We start from the raw sequence: 23,696 nt of genomic DNA on the forward strand, positions 1-23,696 counted from the left end.
TGACAACAAATTTAAGAGGTGTGACTCCATGGTATTTATATAAATATTAAGTTCAGTAGTTATGCTTTATGTATTATTATGATTATACACAATTCAACTACATGTGTCAAACATCAATTACTCTGCTTCTTTTGAAAAGTCCAATATTGGTGTGTGCTAAAGCATGTGGATAGTTTGGATGTTGAATGTAAAGTACTTTCAACTTAATTTAGATTTTACTACCACCGGATAGAAATAGGCTACTATTAAAAAGTATTGCATTAATCCATCAATAAAGATTTTTTTCTATCAAACGTCTAATAGTTAGGTATATGCTGCCATCCTCCTAATATTAGCCCATTAAATTCATAACTAAATTATTCATCAAACTAAGACAAACCAAACAACTACTCATATCCAAAATATATAATCCTCAATACATTATCATGTTATCTCCGGACATGATTCACAATTCCTTTGATAAAAATAAAACAACTACCCAAATCTAAAACATATTAGCACAATTGCATTAGGGTCAATTTTCAGTCTCACTAATTTGATTCTTCTACCTCTTTCCATTCTTTCGAGTGAACTTGTTTGTTAAAAACCCCATTTCATCTTCATTATCATGGTTTATAGGCAGAGCTTGCTTTGTCCCGATAGAAGCTCTTTTTGCCGGGATTTTGCATTTTAAGCTTGTGACACTTTCTTCCACACCATCCTGTTCATATATATCGAAATTTTTTTGAATTAAACAATGTATCCAGTCAAGACAAATTTTTAAGGATAGTTACTTAAGTCTAAACTCACCAAAGAAAGCATAGAATTAGTATCATTCTTGCGGTTGACCACAACTGTCGACATGTCAATTGAATCACTATACCCAGTCTCCTACAAAGAGGCACATGTAAATCCTACTTAGAATTTACACGCCACCCAATAACATAACAATTACGTAGTTTCTTTGCACTAAATATAACCTAAACACATACAGTTATAGTAGCAGATGTGGCATTGTGCATTTCCTTAGAGTGATTCATCTCTACGATCTCTTCATCATCGCAGATTTTTATGACTGTATAAACCTGGTTATATTGCTTGATGTTGGCAGTTTTGATATTAACCTTGAAAAGTAGCTTCCTATCCATCATGCCATCTAGGGTTGGGGGGTAACTTTCCGATTCTTTAGCCTTAGCAAATCCCAGTTAAAAATCAATATCTTTTTTTATGTATATAGATAAACAGTTGTTAAACTAAAAATTAAAACACATTGGAACTTACTACTTCATTTTTGATCTGGTTAGCTTGCTTCCCACATAGTTGAACGTTTTCCTTATCCCACTTTAGCAAAGTTATACTTCCTGTTCCATCGTATGCCATTACCTCAACTTTATACCTGAAATACTTGGTAGGAAATCAATACAATTTAAACAAACTTACTCTAAAATATTTAGTATTTAAGAACACACCTAAGTGATGCACTTGCATGAGTGTGGCCACAATTTCCGCACTCATATCTATTACCAATTGGAGTTTCTAATTTTTTCGGATATTTTTTACATGATTTATAAAACCAATCATCATTGCCAGAGTTAATTGAGACAATAGTACCAGCAATTCATATAGGTCCTTCCTGATCATATGAGTTGAGTAGCATTGAGTTATTGTTTATGAGACAATTGTATCAAAACATAAATATATGATTCTGGTAATTGTTTAAATTGTTTCTTGAATATATTATACTTGCCTGAGTTGACTTCAATGCGTCTTCTACTATTTTGACCACCACGTCACCCTTTTTAAGCTCATCGATACCGGAACTCGGACCATGTGAGAAAACCTGAATAATTCTAGCTGAGCCAGATGGTTTTCCAGAAAGCCGCCTGCACATTAGCATGGTTTTTAGGTTAGACAGTGTCATCAAAATATTGTTGTAATTGCAAAATCGTACATGGTGAAAGTCACACCAACCTATTATGGAAGTCTTTAACCTCTTTAATTCAGGATTAATAAGTAGTCTTGATACATCAAAGTGACTCTGCACTGATGTTTTTTCTAGAATAAGCATAAAAATATTGTGAATCATATGTACTTTACCAAGTTAGGAACATAAAACTGCTCATATTTTAAAACCTTACCATTCTACCTTCTGGGTCTAAAGAACTGCGCAATTATTATCAGTGGTTCGACCCTTTCTTCTTCGAGATGTGGGAGAATCTGGTCTACCATTTCTTCAAACAACACACACCCAATACTGTTGTTTCTGAAAAACACGTAGCAAGATCAGTTTGTATCATAATGAGATAACAACAAAGCAAGACTGACATTTGATTACACATTTTTATGAACTTACTCAAGGTCTTCTATTAAAATAGTCAAACGCTTAGTTTCCTTTCCTTTGCTAGTTATCATTTTCCTTGAATCTTCCTTTCCAACCACTTCACCTATGACATCTACACCACATCAAGAGATAAAAAGAAGTATAAACGTTAAGCTAAACCCTTTTTTGGCTATTTTTTATTGAGAAATTTTCAGAAATTGAAGCCTAACCTATTAAGATTGAGTCATCAAGCTTGTCAGCAGCCAGAAACTCCGAAATAGGCTGAAAACAAAATGCTTCAAGTGGATAGCTTGGATGAACTATTGGAAAAACTCTGGTTCTATTTGAAAAGTTTATAGTCCATCTATTAGTTGTTGTATTGACTTTCTCCATTTTATCCACCACAATGAAGTTGCTCATGACATACATGTTGAATTGCACAATTTTTTCTCTCTAGTTCTTAACCAGATGTTTGGGGATTGAAGATTGGATCCTCCCACCCTAAACAATGAGAAAACATCATGCTTAGAAAGCTAAGTTTAAAACAACCATAAACTAAATAAAAAAAATTAACTACAACAAACTTGCCTTAATATATTGCAAAATCATATCTATGCCATTCATCTCATTTTCTTTAAACTTGTTTGGGAGTTCCCATAAATGGACAACATAAACCTCAAATGTCCATCCAAGTTTCCTTGGATTAATATCCATTAACATATCATAAACCTCAGCCATCTTTATGCAGGTATGGAAAGCTAAACAATCAGTTGAGAGGACTCCACTAACTTTTGTAAGGTAACCTTTCTCTTCTCAACACTTTCTGGTGTAACAAAAACTGATATGACAAAGGTTTGGGTACCTTTATATAGAGAAGTTTGAAATTAAAAGTTCCGGGGAGAATACTTTGTCACGCTACTTCAACGTTGTTTATTCACAAAATAGGCAGTAGTAATTTAGTGCCATGTGTCACTTGATGAAATGTACCACTTGTCGAATGTATACAGTTGTACGTGTCAAGCAACTAACCCATTACTACTCTCCTATTATATATTAATAGATTAGATAAAAAAATTTTTAGGTATATCTAATAATAATACTTAGAATAATAATGAAAACTAGAATTATATTTTACATGTTTTTTAATTTTATTAGTTATTGTTAGAAACTAAATTATATTTAGTGTTATTGGAGATTAATATTTAGCATTTTAAAATTATGTTATTATTAGTGGATATGAGACTTAGGATTTTCGGGCGCGGTTGTGGATTTTTTTCTAATACAGATTTAGCATTTTTGAGTAATTAATTATTGTAATAATATAGGGTAAAATACACTAATAAATTATTTCACCTTTAAAATTATGTAAATGTCCTATTTTAATTTTTGTTATAAGTATGTCCTTAATGATTTTATGTAAATCGGATAAATTAGATTTGATTTACATTTTTTCAATGTAAATCAAATCAATTAAACTCGATTTAGCATGTATATGTTGTATAAGTAGTAAATTAAATCTAATTGATTCGATTTACTAGTTGTACATATTATTGACATTTACTTCATTTAAGTTAATTATATTAACTTTAAATATAAATGTCAATATGAAAATACCTCCATTTGGATTCAAATAAAATATCAAAAAAATAAAACGACTAAGAATAGAAATCTAACTTTTATATTTTAGTTCAAATTCTAGAAAATCTACATTTTTATAAACTTATAAATTTAAGATGGAATAATAAACGATTTCTAAAAGTTCATTAAAAATCATCTTTTGACTCATTAGTATCTAAAAAATCATTACCGAGACTTTTGACATTAAAAAAGTATTCCGTTAATTATTTAACTTTGACCTCATAGTGGAACTACATTAAAGCTAAATAAAACTTTTATGCATTCAAATAGAACACTATAAACCTTAAGAACCAAAACATTATTACGCCAAAACGTAGGGAATCAATGTAGTACTTTACCCTAACTTTTTTAACATCAAAAGTCTTGATAATGATTCTTTAGATGCTAATGAGTCAAAGGATGATTTTTAATGAAATTTTAAAAATTATTTATTGTTCCATTTTAAATTCATAAAATTTATAAAAATGTAGATTTTATGAAATTTGAACTAAAATACAAAAGTTGGATTTCTATTTTTTTTTATTTTTTTATATTTTATTTGAATCCAAATGAGAATATTTTTTATTAATATTTATGTTTTAAAGTTAATTATCAATTAATTTAAAAGTAATAAATGTCAATAATCTGTACAAGTAGTAAATCGAATCAAGCTGGTTTAATTTACTATATATGTGTTGTTCAGTAATAAATCAAATCTAATATCGAATCAATTAATTGGATTTATATATATACTATATTAATAGTAAATTGAATCTAATTGATTTAATTTATTACTGGTACAACATATATATAATAAATTGAATCAATTATCCAATTAAAATTTATTCAATTTATATAGATATGCAAACAAGACATATATGTAAAAGTTATTTTGATTTAATTAGGATATTGATATAATATTAGAGACCATTTAATTTGTTTATGTCATTTACCCACAATATTAGTTATATGTGTTAACAAGAGTTAGATATTTATATTTTTATAATTTATTAATTATATTAATTTGTATGTGAATAAAAATTAGAATTCTTTTAGGGTAAAGCTATTAATTCTATCTGTTAGTATGTGATTGGAATTAAAATTTTATGTTTCGGTTAATGGTAATGAAGAAAAATTAGTATGTTAATGAAAAATATAATTATATTGTTTTAATTTTTTAAATGTTATTAGTTATTGTTAGAAATTAGAACTAATTATTTTGATAATTTTAATAATTAAAATTAGTATAAATTATAATTATTTAGGGTTTATGAATAATTTATTAATTGTTTTACTTTGTATGTGAATGTGAATGTGAATTAAAATTGTTTTGGGGTAAAATTATTAATTCTATTTGTTAGTATGTGATAGGAATTAGAATTTTATTTTTGGATAATGTTAATGATAATATTAATATGTTAATAAAAATTATAATTATATTTTTGGTATTTTTTAATGTTATTAGTTATTGTTAGAAATTATAGTTAATTATTTTATTACTTTGTATGTATGTATGTATGTATGTATGTATGTATGTATGTATGTATGTATTTCTTGGATAAAATTGTTTTTTAATTAATTATATTTGTTAGTATGTATCGTTAGAAATTTGTAACAATCCACCTTCTAGCACGTCATGACCAATGCTAGTCGTCAGACATTATTTCATGGCTTTTTAAGAGACTCTAGACTTTATATTAAATATATAGCGTTCAGTATAATTTTGGTCCCTAACGTAGAGGTCGAAAATTTATTTCGTCCCCAGCCTTTTTTTTGCTACAAAATGGTTCCGAAGGTTTCAATTTGTTTTAAAATGTCCTTTTGACCAAATTTTTTATTTTTATTACCAAATTACCCCTAACTAAAAAAATTATAAAATAAAATAAAATAAAATAAAAAGAAAAAAAAGGGACGGGGGAGAAAGAGAATCGGGGGGGGTTCCAAGGAAGAGGGGGAAGGGAAAAAGTCGCTGCTCTATGCCGCTGCCGCTGCTCCTTTCTTCCTAAGTACATACACTAACGACAAGAGAGGAGAGAGCAGAGGGAGAGAGAAAGTGAAGAGAGGAATAAAACCTTCCACAGTGCCGCCGACTACCACGGCGCCCTCCTCGTGGCGATTTGTAGCCCGCCAACACCGCAATGTCGTTCACCGCCGCAGCCCCTCCTCCCCTACCACCGTCGCAACCCTTCCCCTCCGTTTCAATTTTTTATTCCTTTTTTCTTTAATTTTTCGGATTTAAAGGATTCTATTGTTGTTGTTGTTGATGCTTCTGGTTGCTTCTGTTTATTCCTTTTATTCCGTTGTTGTTGTTGATGCTTTGGTTACTTCTGCTTCTGCCTGCTCTTGTTTTTGCTTCTGCTTCTGGTTGTATTTTTGTTGTCACTCTGATTTCATTATCTATTGTTATTGTTGTTGTTGTTCTGCTAATTGTTGTTGTTTGATTGTTGTTATTTTGCTTCTGGTTTCTGCTTTTGCCTGCTTTTGTTCCTGCGTTTGCGCTTCTGCTTTTGCTTCTGGTTATTGTTGAGGAAGAAGAGAGGAGGGAGGGGTATTTTCGTCCGAAGGACGATTTTAAAACTAAGTTAAACCTTTGGGACTATTTTGTAGCGAAAAAAGGTCAGGGACGAAATAAATTTTTGAACTCTACGTTAGGGACCAAAATTGTACTTAATCCAAATATATACATATGAGCCTGTAGTACTAGCCGATATTACATATTAGATATATAGATATAATGGAGTAGATAATAGTTAAACAAATAATATCTACATGAAGCATAGAAAACATAAAAAACATAACAATATCATACATATATGCCCGAAGGCTCATTTAATACATCATAGTTTACACCGGGTTACGTCGTTGCTTATTCATGTAAATATTTACAGATATCATATTTATACTAACAGGCCCCAACTCACAAGAGACACCCTAGTTTGGGACCTGTTCTAACTTATTTATATAGATATTTATAAAAGCACATAACCCTCTAAAGTCTATATAGAGCGAGGACGAAGACTACTACTACTACTATTGCTACTATTACTGCAACTGCTCATTGATATCTTAGTAGCTGAGAAAAAAATATTGTGCTCAAGCAAGGAGAAAGTCATCAGACACACTCATGATGTTGCTGCTCACCTATCCAAATGCGACGAACTCAAAGAAAATCACGTTGGTTCACATCTACGGAACGAGGGGAAGTAAGGGGGTGAGAACTTAAGGTTTCCAGTAGGGTACTACACGAAAAACCTAAGGGGTTCTGCAACCTAAGTCTAAGAGTTCACGCAGTTGTGTCGGTAAGTCATGCAAACAAATACAAGCATAAGTATATAACAGAATAGTAAGCAAGCACATAATACAGGAAACATAAATAAATCACAATCACAAAAAAATGCAGCTGATAAACCACTATTTTATGGTTTATCTTGTGCTAATTTGAGTGGTTTTTATCAAGTCTTTGCACACTTATTCATACAAATTGCATGATTTTACAATTCCTTCCCAATTTTGTTCTATGGTTGAAAACTTGCTTCCTAAGCCTTTAAATTGTGTATTTTAATCCCTCTTTATACCATTCAATGCCGTGATCTGTGTGCTAGGTGTTTTCAGGCTATATAGGGCAGGAATGGCTTAGAGGATGGAGAGGAAGCTTGCAAAAATGGAAGGAGCACAAGAAATAAAGGAGAAAACCAGCGAGATTTGGAGATTTTCACAGCGACGCGTGCGCGTACCTGACGCGTACGCGTGACACGCGAAGAAGACCATCGACGCGTATGCGTGACTGACATGTATGCGTGATGTGCGCCCCGTGCAGAAAACACAGAAGGCACTGGGGCGATTTTGGGCTGAGTTTGGACCCAGTTTTCGGCCCAGAAACACAGACTAGAGCCAGGAAACAAGCAGAGCCTCAAGACACATCCACTTTTACATAGTTTTCGTTTTAGTTTTTGAATCTAAGAGAGAAATACTACTTCCTCTAGGGTTCTTCACATTCATAGTTTTAGAATTTTATGCTTTTGATTTGGATATTGAGAAGAGTTACTACCTCCGTTGAAGTTTCCATCATTCTAGTTTGTCTCCGTATTCCCTTACTCTTTTAATCACCCATTAACCATGTTCAGATGTTACATATGGATATCTATGGTTTTGGAATTTATTAATGCAAAGAACTATTTTTACCTTTAATTAATTTTCAGTTATTATTTTATTTAATTTATCATCTCTTCTTTCTATTCCCTTTATATGCCTGTGAAAGTGGTATTCATGTCAATGGAGTAGACTCCCAACTTGACTTGGGAGTTGATTAAAAGGAGACCCTTGAGTTGGAATACTCAAGTGTAATTGGAAATTGGAAGTTGTTGGCTGACTCTCTAGTCACTAACGCTAATCCTTCCATAGGAGAGGATTAGGACTTGTGAATTAGAGTTGGCTCAATTACTTGACTTTTCTTTATTCGGTAAAGGTTAACTAAGTGAAAACAACAACCTCTTGCTATTACACTTGGGAAAATTCAACAAGGATAGAACTTCCAATTAATCCTCTCCTAGTCAAGGCTTTTTAATTCAAATATATAAAACCTCTTGTTAATTTTCATTGCTTTAATTAATAATTATTTTAATTTCCCGTTCTCCAACTCTAAAAATTCTTAGAAAATTCCTGACCAATAAATTGCACCCTTTTGTCAATTCGTTGGGAGACGACCTGGGAATTCTACTCCCAGTATTTTATTCTCAATTTGTGACAATTCTTTCTAAATTGATAAGCGAAATTTTCGTCGGTTAAGAACTGTACTTGCAACGCTATTTCCTCTATAAATTCTTAATCGGCAATTTTCCGCCCGTCAGCAGCAACCAAGTATGATGCATAACTAGTCTTATGCAGGTTATGAACTCATGCGTCAGTTGATGACTCGCAACCTGACGTTACTCAGGACTAAGCCCGAATATGGTTTTTCCAACTGCGTACGTGCTGCATACACGCCTAATGGACAAAGCCACGTCCATTCTGGCAACTGGCAATCGTCGCAGAGCTTGACGCCATAGTATGACAGTTGGAGAAACATGTTTCAACATAAAGTGGGCATCCCCACATCTTATGGTTTTGGTTCCATCGGAGCAGAAACTCTACCTCCCCAGATAATCTCTTAGCATGGTTATGGTTCCATTGGAGCAGACACTCTTCCTCTCCAGATAATCTCTTAGCACCTTAGGATTTATAGTTTTCTTTTTCTACGGCACTTTTCAAATAAACTTTATCTCTAAGGGACTTCTCTACCTTTTTCTTTTATAAAAACTTGTACCCGGTCTCTATCTTCTAAATCTTTTAGCCTTTTGTCATATTTACTATTTTGCCCTTGGTACTTTTATATTTTTAATTTTGCCCTTTTGCCATAACCTCTCTTTTTACCGCTTCCTTTAGGCTTTTAGTGACGCGTTTACCACTAATGTTATTACTTTACTATTTTATCCTCATATTTTTATTAAAATACCTTCCTATCCTTCATTAAGTTAACTAACCATTTTTACATTTACTTTATGTCCAAAATTACTATTTTATCCCTAAATGTTCTAATTTTTCCGTTTAACCTTATTTAGCGTTAAAATTTTACTGGATTGATCTTAATATTTTTATTAAATATCAACTTACCCCTAGGAAAATAAAATACCATTTTACCCTTTATTAATTTTATTTACCTATTTTAGTTATCACTTTTTACTGTTTTACTTCTAATTTTTACTAAAATTTTTATTTAAGTCTAAAACTTATTTTAAATTTAATTTTGATCCAAATAATTTATATAATTATTATTTTACACCTGATGATACTAATTCCATAATTTTACTGTTCTTTTAATTAAATCATATTTTTAACCATCTTTTTATCGAAAAATGACCATAATACCGCTTTATTCTTACCTACTTGTTCCATAGGATTAAAAATATTTTTCTAACTTTTTTAACTCTTTTTCACCCTAATTTTCGTGCTCTTAGTGGCTAAATTTTTTAAAGGTGCAATTTTTATATTTTTTCCTCCACTTTTAGTGACGTTTAATGCTTGAAACTTAAACCCCAAGTACTTCCATATTTTCGGTTGTTACCACACAAAATCCATATAGGCAAGTATACTTCATATTATACATATTTAGCAAGTAAAAACAGAGATAACTCACGGAATTTTCAGACTTACAAAACAAGCACAAATTCACCATAAAGTGGCTCATACGGACACCGAAAACAAGCACAAACATATTCTAACTAATCCTAACCCTTACCTCTTATTTAATTCAGTTCTTAGACCTTTCACACACTAGAAAAAGTGTATACAAAGGTAGAGGCATGGCTGGTGGTGGTGCAATTTCGTTTTTGGCTTAAAAGTATCATAAAAACGTCAAAATTCAACCACTTTAAACTCGAATTTATTTAGCTCCTTAGGTGTGATCCATATAGACTTTAAGAGAAATTTTTTATACACAGAGGAGAGCAAGAACTTATCATGAATACTATTGGAAAAAATAGAAAAGGAAGGAGAAGGAATAAGAGCTTACCTTGTCAAAATTTCGGTATAAACATAAGAATTAGCAAAAACAGGCAAAGGTTTGTGTTTGTATGGCTTAATTCCTTGAAAAATACTTGAAGAATAATGTAAGAATAGTAGAAATGAGGGCTGGGACGTAGAGAAGAGGTACATAATTTTATTTTTTTTTCTCTCTCTAAAACACGGTCAAAAATTCACAAAATGCATAAAGTGTTTTTGTAAATTTTATGATCAATATTTTCTTAAATAAAAATCTGAGTCTTGGCTGAATTAATTATAGTAAAAGAGGCTGAGAATTTTGTAGTCAAGGGATAGGTATTAATGAAGAAGGAGCTTGAAAGCGAGGAAGCTTGGTCAGCGCTTGCGTGCCAAGCTTATCTACAATTAACCGCAGTTAGTTATTCGGGGTTAAAAACACAGCAGAGAGGGGATGAGATAATCTCGGACCAAAGGTTGAGAGGGAGAGGAGAGTTACTTGGATGGCAAGTAAGAGAATTCAGGGTCTCTAGGAGCCGTTTGCGGAATATTAGTAAAAAATTCGGTTTGGGGTAACTTTTACAGTGTGGTAAAATAATTAATGGCTAAGGTTTATTCTTAAAGAAATAAATCATAAATGGATGGCTAATATTAAACTTGGATACAATTACCAAGATAGAAATTATTTTTACCACTGATTTTGAGTTTTTTTGTTACTAATTTTTTTTCTGGCGCACGCAAAACCGTCAATAAAAGTGAATTTCCGCCCCAAAAAGTCTCTAGTGAGAAAAATAAACCAATAGCAAGTAAGTGTTTATTTTTTACTAGTCAAATTTGACTTGGAGGAATTAATTTTCCACATAAATCAAGTTTGACCTATTAATTATTATTTTCTAATTTTTTTTATCATTGGGCTTGCCTCACTAATAGTTTTTGGGTCATAGTTCTAAATTTTGTGGAATAAATTACAAAATAAATAAAAAAAATTTATCAAAAATCAAATTCTTACAAAATTAGAATTAGATTTTTTGGGTATTCTTAATAATAAAATTAATTATTATGGTAAATAAGTTAAGATTATTTTATTGAGTGATTTTATTAATTATAGTAGTTAGTATGATGTTAAAGGAAATTATTTTTTGTGTAAATTTAATATTAATATTAGTATGTTAATGAAAATTATAATTATAATTTTTTTCAATTTATTATTCATTATTTTACTGTGATTACTTGTGTTAATATTTGTATACGTTGTAACACCTTACCACACTAAGCTTTACGCTTAAGTCATAAAACAAAGGTAGTGTGGTATTACGAGCTCTACAATATAATATATACATATAATAGCAGAAAGATTATAATATACTAGGAGCCTTGAAGAATGGTTGAAATAAAAATCGCGAAATAAAAATGCGACGTTCAAAAAACGAGTTAACTTGCGTGCTAAGAAAGCTGTATCTATCAAACATAAGATAATAAAAGTAGGAATAGCGTGCCAAAGATACAAAATGACAAGCTCCTAACTCAGGAGTCCAAACGCCTAACGAGATGCCTCTCGACCTGCATCTAAAAAACAACAACATAGTATGGGGTGAGAACCAGAGGTTCTCAGTATGGTAAATGTGCCATACACATAATATATAAGGTCTTGGGAATGTCAGAGGCAATCCTAGAACACCGACACTCAGATTATAAAGCTTAAAGTATTAGACAGAAGCCATAAAAGGTGGTTTTCTAAGAGTATCTAAGCCTAACTTAACTTAGTCTTAAATCTAAGTCTCATACTGTCATTTCTCCATACCTCCATCTCCGTCAGTATTCACAGATAAATAAACAAATAAAAGCAAACACAAGAAAGTTACAAGTATTGCAGGTAGCAAATATACACTTAACATAGTAAATGCACTTAGGCAAACCCAGTTAGAACACAAACAAGTAATTCAAGTAATATTCACATGATGCATACTTGTCCTATGGCTAATGAGCTCATCTATCGGTTATACAGCCAACTCGACAAGCTCGGTTTGCCAAACCATTGGACTGTCCCCTGATGTGCATCCCCATGAGTCTATGCATAGCTTTTTCTCATATATATATATATATATATATATATATATATATATATATCAAATCGCTCAATGGGGGTACCATTCCCGGGAATTTATAAGTGTCCGGTCACCCTTACGTCGTAGGGTCAACAGAGTATCGAGTTTTCAACCTGGTACACGTGGTGGCAAGCCACGGTACTTTACCCAGGGAATCTTGTATCTCAGATTATTTAATCATTCAATCCAAGTATCATACATGATTATTCATTTGATTATCAAGCCAAATATCATACATGATCATCCATAACATTTCATAATCAATTCATCACTTTTCAGCTTTACTTCATCTCCAAGTTATCCCCACTTCCTAACTTCATCTGACTATCAGGTTTAATACTATTATTAATGACTAAAGAAATGAAAATAGAGGTTTAGAAGATTGAAATAGGGTTTAAAACTCAAAATCATATTTGCTGGAACTGGGGCCACGCGTACGCGTGGCTCACGCATGCGCGTGGGAGTGTGAAACTGCAGCTCGCGTGCGCGTCACTTTGTCATGCGTACGCGTGGACATGCGTACTAACCCCTTACGCATGCGCATGGGACCAATTGCGTACGCATCACCAAAATTCCATGCCATGCGTACGCGTGGGTATACGTTTTAAAAAAAAACAGATTCAGTACAAAGCTGCAGAATTGTATAAAAAAAACCAGTTTTGAGATCAAATCTTCCAACGCCCATAACTTCTTTGATTTGAAACATTTTTCACCCGTTCTTCGAATGGCATAAACATCACGAACCCAATTTTCATTTCAAAACAAGTTAGAATCAAATTGAGGGTCCAAAAGCCAAGTTATGCCTCGCCAAAGTTTGGCCAAAAATCAACTTTTGTAAACTCACAAAACCTCTTCCTCATTCAAAACAATTCCCATTTTCCAACACAATAACCTACATATGCTAGCACCAAGAAGTCCTTCTTCCTCAACACCATAACAACCATGAAAATCACACTTCACACTAATTACAAGTACATATACACATACCAAATCCAACAACAACAACTACATGTACACATGCCAAATTCCACAACCAAACCATAGTTCATAAATTACATACTTGTGCTCTCAAATCAATGATTAACAATTTATCAATCCTTCAACTAATCAGCACCACATCAATCCATATTTAATAACAAGACACTAAACCACAATATACACATTCGTTCCAACTTATCCTACGGTCATCTAGCCTAAGTTTTCACAGAACATTATATATTAAATGCAAGAAACCTAAACTATACCTTAGCCGATTTCTTTGTAATGATCAAGGCAATTTAATTAAAATTAAGACAGCCCCTCAAAAGCTCAATAAACTCTAGGCTCAGCTTCCTCTAAGTTTCATTATTCACAATTTCAAGCTCTAATTATTTATTCACAACCTAATACACATTCATAACACATATATACCCAATTTAATTCCCAAAACACAAATTCAGAATATTTAGATAGAATTATTATATTCTCACCTTACCTAAGCTTTACATAAGCAAGAGTGAACGTTTTCCTCAAGTTAATTGGATCCTAAAACATCAAAAAGTAAAGAAATTCAATACCCGTACAATACTTTCAAAAATTGGGAGAAAGAAGTGGCTGAGAGTAATTAATGGCTTACCTATGAAATTGTTCTGATAGAAATGTAGAGCTCGACGTGGTGGTCACGTGGCCGCAAACGGTGCGGCGATCGGAGCTCAGACGGAGGAGTTACGTGAGTTGGAATTCACCGTAGGGGTTATTGAAATATTTTCTTTCCTTTCCTCCCCTGTATGCTTCAACGTTGTTGCAGCTAAAATGGGGAAGAAAAGGAATGTGGGTTCATTTAAAGACTGACCCAGTTTGGAATCGGTTCGGCATTGGACTGAATCTTCGTAATTAGTGTCAAAATTCTTGTTTCGATAAGCTCTATCCTAATTTAATATAATATTCGCATTTCTAATCTTCGTTATTAAAAAATAATTTATTAACTAATTATTTACTAATTTAACGGAATTTACATATGTTTTGTAGGATTTATGATTGTTGTCGATGAATGACACTATGATCAAGTTTGATAATAAATTAAAAACATCTCTTGCATGTTTGCTTCATCGAAGATATATTTCGTTTAAAATTGAATAAAACCACCAAACACTGATGCCTATACAAAATATACGACACCCTCCTCAGTATTTGATGATCTATTTTTTTCGCAAATTATACCCTTTGGTTTGATATTATAAAAAAAAAAAAGAAAACAAGATTCGACAAATTTTTACGTACAAATCTCATCCCTCAAGCATTTATAATAAAATTTGATCATTATAGTATATTATTGGCGTAATTCTATTATCTATTTTTTTCACTTAATGTCAACTTTTTTTTTTTTATATATCAGAGAAAATAAGAAAGAAGAGAGATGAAGAAGATGAAGTAGGAGAATACTCAAATGAGTAAGGACCTTGTCAAAGAATTCAAGATCATGTAAATTGGATCCATTGATTTGCTTTCTAGAATTTTAATATTTCAATGCTAAATCAAATTTACTGTTTTTTTTTTTTTTAAATATAGTAGATGTTTTTCATGGATGAAAATAGACGATCCAGATTGGATTACAAACAAGGTAAAAAAAGTAAATTTCATTACAAATATGTAATGCTTTAATCAATGTGAGAATAAGAAGAAGAATAAAGTGACCATTAAGACCTGAGAATGTCGACTCTAGACAAATTAATCCTTAAAGAATAAAAATAACTAAATAAGTCCTCAAAAATTGTAAATATTGGACATATTACATCCTTACCTCAAGTAACATTGTGAAATGGAACTACTATGCTTAGTTGTTCCATTATATAGACTGACTTGTCCTGTTTTTGCAAGCTTAAAATTAGAATGAAAATTATTGGAGCTTTTTTTATATTGTGTGTTTTTTCATAACTCATCACATATCTCTTTTATCTACAAGCCCCGCTGCCTGAATTTAAAGACGGTGATACTAATGAGGAGGAAATCCTGGGAAGAAAAATAAGAAAGAAGGATCGAAAAAGAAAAGGTGTTGTTTAAAAAAAAATGTATAAATTACAAGGAGTAATGTTATTGGTAATAGCAACAAAGGTGAAAGGAGTACTGGAGTCAAAAATATTAGGACAAGGCCTAAGGTGCACCCAACACAACATGGCAACTCACCTCTTGGTGAGAAAGATAATGAGGCACAAATAAAGTTTGAGGGTGACCCTTTTGTTGGAGTATTTCATGAAGAAATTCCTGCTTACAACGAGTCTAATGAGAAAATTTTATTTAATTATGAATCTGAGTACCTTCACATTCCTATTATGCTACGATAAACTTTAACGGAAATGTTTGGTAACCAAAGAAAATTAGTTAAAAACAGTCATAATTTGCCTTATTTAACATTTATTAATTGTTATGATAATTAATTAATGCTAAATAAGACAAATTCTGACCTTTTTTTTTTTGTCTAAATGGCACTGACTTTGAAGATGCTCAAGTAGGAAATTTGGACAATTATGATTTGTGTATTTTTATAACTCAATCAAGTTAGAGGATTAAATTGTCTCCAACATTTAAAATAATTCCAATGTGGCATAGATAGACACGTCAATTAGAGTTAGGTTTAGTTTGATAAAGTTTTTATTTTTCAAAAGTTATAGTATCTATATTTGGTAAATTAAATTAAGAGATAAATACTAAATCGAAGATTCTAATGCTGACAAAATAGTACATGACTTTTATTATTTATAGTTCCTAAAAAATTTTAAAATTTGACAAGCGTGCCTCGGAACTCGCCGGAGAACATCTCCAACAAACACGATGCCGACATGACCACCATGTTTTGATGACCTGGCAAAAACTCTCCCCAACCCTAATCCCTCCCCTCCCTAACGCACTCTCCCCATTCCACCTCCCAAATGCACTCTCCACCTTCCGCACTCCCCCTTCCTAACACACTCTCCCCCATCCCCAACATAGCATCCATTCCTATCCGCGCAACTCAACTCTCTTCCCAGAGATCGTAGAATCTCTCTCTCTCTCTCTCTCTCTCTCTCTCTCTCTCTCTCTCTCTCTCTCTCTCTCTCTGAACTTCCATTTATAGACTCTCACAGTAGCACCAAGTTTCCTTCTCACTTTTATTTTGGGATTTTGTTGAAGCAATAATATTTAGAGCTTTGGATTTTTGAAACTACTCTTGATATTTTCCTTCCTCTCTCACTCCAACATGGTTCCTGAAGACAGTGGTGAAGGTCGCACTGGTGGTGGATGAATAGAGAAGACCACACCGAGGGACTGAGGGCAGCGGTTGAGCGGCTGGCAGTGAGAGCAGGGCGAGGGATTAAGGCAGCGTAGATAGCAGAGGCACGGTGTGGGCGATTGAGGTGTTGAAGGGATGACGCAGTTGAGAAGCTCAGAGAAGAAGAATAGTCATGAGCACTCCAATGAGCACTCCAACGGCGCCGATTGCTTCTCTGGATAACTAACCTTCCATCTTCGTCAGAGAACCGACCCGCCATCTTTGTTACTGTTGCTGGAAAAAGCAAGAGAATAAGAGTGTGATGGCAAGAGAGTCCATTGAGGAAGGGGCGGGGGGACTGCGTTGGGGAGGGAAGGGATTAGGGTTGGAGGTTTTGCCAGGTCATCAAAACACGGTGGCCACGTTAGCATCATGCTCGCCAGAGATGTGTTCCGACGAGCTCGAGGGCACGCTTGTCAAAATTTAAAATCTTTCAAGGACCATTTTGTCAATAACAAAAGTCAGGTACCACTTTATCAACGCCAGATCTTTCGGGTACCGATATGGTATTTACCTCTTAAATTAAAGATGGTTTCAACAAGCATAAGCAACAAGGTTTGGTTTGGTAAAGCTTTTCAAAAAGGTTTTGTATTTGATAAATTAAAAAACTCATGTAGTTGTGCTTGCAGCATTTAAAAGTTAACGTGCTTTTAAAAGCACTTAAGAAAAAAAATTTTAAAGTTAGCTTGTACTTATCAAAGTTAAAAAGTTTAATATAACATCATCCATTAATTAATATCGAAATTAAATTTTTACATTTTTGTGTATTTTTAAAATTTGAAAGCTATTTTACTAAACACACCTAAATTTTCAAAATAAGTCCTCGAAAGATTTAAAAATACGATAAAAAGAATTAGATATTAAATATTTATTCTATTATATAAAAATCGGATTACTACACTTAATGATGGAGCTGACGTGGCATGCTTCTAAGAGTGTTTTCCGATTTATTTCTTTTAATTCTGTAAAGCAAATCAATTATAACTAATTAATGATATTAATTAATTAATTTGATTAAACATTCAAATTTCACAATTAATTATACTAATTAATTAATTTATTTAATTGTGTTAATTATTTGATTTGATTTGATTGGAGTAAATAACAAATTATTTTAGTAAATGATAAATATGATAACGAAATACATGAATTAATTTAATTAGTTTATTTTTTCAATGTCATCTATTTATACGAAATCATAATGTGTTTTTTATTCATTCCTTCTCTTTTCTATCTTTCTTTCTCTCTTTCTTTCTCTCTCTCTTGTGTTTAGAGTATAATTTTTGTAATTTATTTAATTTTTATTTCTTTTATCACTACTTATACATTTTATTTTTTTATATTTTTTAAAGATTTTTGTCTATTTTAGTTGTTCATTATTAGGCACACATTTTTTTCCTTCTAACTTTTGATTAACAAAAGATATGTGTCTTTTTTACAGTATTTTTAAATAATCTTACTATAATTTTGTTTTGTAATATTCTCTTTTATCATGTGTACTTTATGTGTTTAAAGAGCTGACTTAAAGTTATAATATGATATATAAAATTATAGTATAATTTACAGTATGCTAAAATATTAGGACATTATCGTATAGATATTTTTGAATTTATCCATTAAATTCAATCATATAGGATCTTGAAAATTATGTAATTATTTAATTATTTATTTTTTCATATAATTATTGTATTAAATCATCTTAGTCATTTAAGTTTAATTCTATTGAATTACTTATTCGAAGTGTCATCGTTATTTCTATTTTTAAAGATTTTTTTCAATATTATTTAACAATTATAATAACATGATAATAGTTAAAAAAGGACAGAACAAAAATTTTTTTAATATAAAAATAGGGCAAAAAGAATACATTTATTTAATAACTTTAATTTTTTAGAATATATATATTTCTTCTTTATAGATAATTATTGTAAGACATCAAAAACTCTAACAATTATTAAGAATAAATGATTGTTATAAAAACAATGCCAATTTAAATGATATACAAATAAACCATGCCAAACATAACCTACAACTTAAAAGGGTTACTTATGAAAGAATATAGTTTATAACATTTATTTCTTTTTTACTATTTATTTCAAAAAAAAATCTTAATTACTTAACGATATTTATTTTTTAAATTCAATATATATATATATATATATGCAATTTTACTCTTTTTTTAATGATAAAATTCTACTTGTGATGTTAATTCTTCTAATGATGTAAATACGGATAATTATATTTTTACTTTTTGATATAATCGATATATTATTAATAATGAATAGTAATTAACCCCTCATATTTTTAATCAAAGCATTTTGACGATAGTTTTTATTTATTGATGTTAATGGTTGATTGTTTCTTTAAAATAAAATGCATTATAATTTTAGGTTATTTCATAATTAACAATAATGCTTGATTAATTTTTTAAAAATAAATTACATTATGATTTTAGGTTATTTTTTTTTTGGTGACTTGATTTTAGGTTATTTTACGATACATAATTAATGTTCATAATATTAAATTACTCTAAATTGTCTATTTTTTATGGTTAGTAGTTAATTCTAAATTGAAAAGATTTTGTTGAATTGTTGAATAGTCCAAGTATAATTGAGGTAGTTAATTTAGTTTATTTGTTTATTAATATATTTGATCGAAAGCATGAATAATAAATAAGACAAAAAAATAATTAAAAAAATAAAATGTTAGTAATTACTTAAAATAAATAAAAAAATAATTTATAGTATATTATTTTATTTAAATTATTAATAATTAGAAGAATAAAAGGTCAGTAATTATTTTAAATAGATATTGAATTTATTTTTATGGTACTAATTTATTTGAATTGTTAATAAATTTTATAATTTTTAGATTTATATCTATTCTATTTATGTATTTTATTTTATTTTACTTTAACAAAAAATTAAAACGTGCCCTTTTAATTATTTTTTTAGAAAGTATAGTAAAATGAGTTATATCAATTATAATTAATTATCTATAATTAAACTAATTGATTGTGTTAATTTGTAAGATGAATAACACATAATAAATGATGTGAAATCAATTATAATAAGTTAATAATTAATAAATAAAAAAATAAAAAAGACTCTTTTATTGTCTTTTGATAACTATACATTTTTATTCGTTCACTTTTTCTTTATCTCTTCCTTTCACATTTATTTCTCTTAATTTATTGAACCAAATCAAGTATACTAATTATTTGTATTAGCTAATTAAGTATTTTTTTATAGGCTCTGCTAACTGTGCCCTTAGAGCATAGGCTAAAAATATTATAAAAAAATATTTTATAAAAATTATTGAAAAATAAATATTTTTAAAATGTGTCCTTAAGAGACAACTTAGCTAAATTATTTTTTAATTTAATGTGTTTGATTCATTCAACTGTATTAATTATAACTAATTAATTATATTTAATTTGATTTTATAAAATAAAAAATATTTCATCATTTAATATTTTATTTGCTTCATTAAATTACATCAATCATAACTAATCAAATATTTAATTTAATTAGAATAGATATTAAATTATTTAAAATTTTGTTTGATTCATTAAACCACATAAATATTAAATGATTTAATAAAGAATATATAAGGCGATGAAATAAATGAATTTATTGTTTTTAGTAATTATTTTTAGATATCATTTCAATTTCTTTAATTTAATAATTCAATAATATATTTTAATTATATATAATTAGAATGTGCTTTCTATCCCTTTTTTCCTTTTTATTTTATGCTTCGAGTGTAATGTTTGTAGTTTTTTTTTCTATCTTAATTTTGCTAAATATTTTTATAATTTTGTTTTATATCAATTTTTTTATGTATTTTGATTAATAGAATTATTTTTTAAAGACGTTTTAAATTTGTTATAATATTTTTATAAAAGTTGATTAATAGGTTTTTCTTCAAAAATTTTTTCTTAAAATTTATTTAATGAGATCGTATTTTAATTTTTCTCCTTTATCTGTTATATTCATTGATTATATTAATCTTCTATTACAATACATTTTTTATTTATTTCACACATTATTTATTTTACCTTCTCTTACTTCTTTTAATTGTTTTCTTTATTTTATTTTTATTTTTTATTTTACTTTTAGTCCTCGTATATAAATTTATTATAATTCATTACATGCATGTTCTTTTTGAATTTAAGTAACTTTTTTAGGTTATATTTTACCATTGATGCTCTATATTATTTCGTGTGTTTTTTTAATATTTTAGTTATATGTAAATATATTTATAAAAATATGATTTTATTTTGTCCAGTATTTACTACCGTGTTTAGTAAATAAATAACAAAATTTTCATTTATTGTTACATTGATTGAGTTTGAAGATTTTATTTTTACTTTTATACATTTGCTTATATTGTATGATTTGTATTTGTGTTAGTGACATCACGACGGTTCATACATTTTAATATTTGTATAATAGATCTTATAAATTATTTTTACAAGTTATAATTTATTTTTATTTTATTTGAATATTCAATTTTTAATAATAATTTTTATTTATTTATAAATATATTATTTTCTATTTTTATTTAAAAAAATTATAAAATAGTAAATATAAATTTTTTAATTTTATCCTTAATATTTAGTTTTAGTTTTATTCTTGATATTTTAATATGTTTCAGTTATACTACTAAATAAATAACATTAAGAATAAATAATTAATTATACTAATTATTTGATTTGACCAAAATAAATATTAAATTGTTTAATAAATAATGAATAAGAAAATGAAATAAATGAATTTAATTTAAACTTTTTACCTATTATATATATATATATATAATTAGAATGTATTTTATACTTTTTTTTCTCTTTTTTTTTTTGTACTTCTGTTATAATTTTTTGATTTTGCCAAAATTTTCTATGATTTTATTTTATATATTTTTATGTATTTTGATTAATAGTTTTTAAGGGGTGTTACTATTTTATGAGAATGATATAGCTTGAACTTTGGTTATTTAGGAATTTACTAACTGGCTAGAGTAGTTTCACGCCAAAACAAACCAACAAATGTTAGCAATTGGAATGATAGAAAAACACTAGCCAATCGGGTACTAAATGGGGATCGATAAAATTTTTACAGGTAAAGACCTGTTCACGTGAAATTGACTGGGATAGGGTCACATAAGTACCCTCTTCAAGGGACCCATTGATGACAAGTCATCTTAGCCTAGTTTCACTAGTCTTTTCTTTTGTTTTCAATTGTTTTTATACACTTTCTTGAGCCATAAGTAAGTGGGTAGAATTTCATATTTCCTTTGATTCAATCAACCATGGATGAATTAATGCAATTTCATGAGATTTTGTGGTATAATTGTCATATATTATGAAAGAATAACAAACTCATGATTTTGAGCATAGCTTTGATGTGTTTGATTGATTGATGATAGGTGAAAAGAGCTTTGAAGAAGGTTGAAGAAAGAAGAAAGGGCAAGGAGCAAGAGAGAACAAAAAGCTTGAGCAAAAGCTTGCCTCAAACTTTAGCTCAAGCTTTTGGAAAAGTTGAAATCACCCAGGATGGAGCAAAAGCTTGCGCCAACGTTTGCCTCAAGCTTTTTGGCAAACGTTGGCGCCACACATGCATACACTGGAGGAGAAAAGCTTGCGCCAACGTTTGCCTCAAACTTTTTGGCAAACGTTGGCGCCACACATGCACACAAGGGGATCCACGTTTGGCTTAAAGTTTGACCTCAAACTTTAGCTCAAACGTGGATATCAGCAAAAGGGGGTGGCTGATATAAAAAGCTTGAGTAAAAGTTTGCCTCAAACTTTGACTCAAGCTTTTGTGCTTTATGTCCCGGTTCACAATGGGTTTCTCTCCAACTCCAAGTGCAATCAACAGAGGCTTTTGTCAACTCAATTCCATCAAGAGCAAAGGGCCAATTCAAGGCTTGAAGACCATTTGAAGAAAGTGCATAAATAGCTTAGGATTTAAGTTTTCGGGGAGCTTTTCCTTTAGAATTCTTAGAACACTTACAGAGAGCTCACCTTTACATTTTTGATTTGTTGCTTTAGAATTCTAGAGAATTAGGAAGGAGAATTGATCTCTCTTCTTCCTTGTTCTTGCTCGGCACTCTTTACTTTTCTTGCTTTGGATCTTGGGTGGAGAATTGAAGAACTTCTGTTTCAATCTCACCTTGAGATCTTGTTTAAATTTTCTGCATAATTGAATTTCCATTTCTGTTAATTGCTTCTTCCTCTACTCTTTCTACAATTTACATTTCTTTGAAATTGTCTTGCTGGATCTAGGAAGGCAGTGAGATCTAGACTCATCTATCTAGTCTCTTGAGTCTTGAGATCTACAGTTTTAAATTTCAATTTCCTTATTTCATTGCTACACCAAGCTCTTTCTCATTTCCGTTTTAGATCCGTTTTAATTCAAGTCATCTTCTACTTTTCTGTTTATTGCATCTTACTTTTCCTTGTTTAATTTCTGCAAATCCAATTCCCAATTCCCTTTACAATTCAAGCCATTTACATTTCTTGCACTTTAAGATTCTGCAATTTACATTTCTTGCAATCTAAGTTTCTGCAATTTATATTACTTGCACTTTAAGATTCAGCCTCTTTAATTTCTTCTGCACTTTAAATTCTTGCCAATTGTCCCTCTCCCTTTTAATTTCATGCAATTTAGCTTCTGTCGAATACAAACCACTCAAATCAACTCTTGATTCGCTAGACTAAGTCATCCACTAAACTAAAATTGCTCAATCCTTCAATCCCTGTGGGATCGACCTCACTCCCGTGAGTTTTATTACTTGATGCGACCCGGTGCACTTGCCGGTTAGTTTCGTGTTGGATCGTTTTCCACACATCAAGTTTTTGGCGCCGTTGCCGGGG

At 30.3% G+C, this 23,696-nt stretch overlaps 1 protein-coding gene across 1 annotated transcript; it reads right to left on the bottom strand.

The window, feature by feature from the left end:
• Window positions 1-544: 544 nt before the first annotated feature.
• On the bottom strand, window positions 545-1,359 carry LOC148554790 (uncharacterized). Its single transcript, XM_088490497.1, has 4 exons — window positions 1,261-1,359; window positions 972-1,169; window positions 790-870; window positions 545-700 (listed from the first exon to the last, which is right to left on the bottom strand). Exons 1-4 carry the CDS (start codon window positions 1,357-1,359, stop codon window positions 545-547), a joined length of 534 nt encoding a protein of 177 aa, XP_088346623.1.
• Between the last annotated feature and the right edge of the window lie 22,337 nt (window positions 1,360-23,696).

This window comes from Arachis ipaensis, chromosome B6 (assembly GCF_059453495.1).
Source record: "Arachis ipaensis isolate K30076 ecotype BB chromosome B6, ASM5945349v1, whole genome shotgun sequence".
NCBI classification, from domain to species: domain Eukaryota; kingdom Viridiplantae; phylum Streptophyta; class Magnoliopsida; order Fabales; family Fabaceae; genus Arachis; species Arachis ipaensis.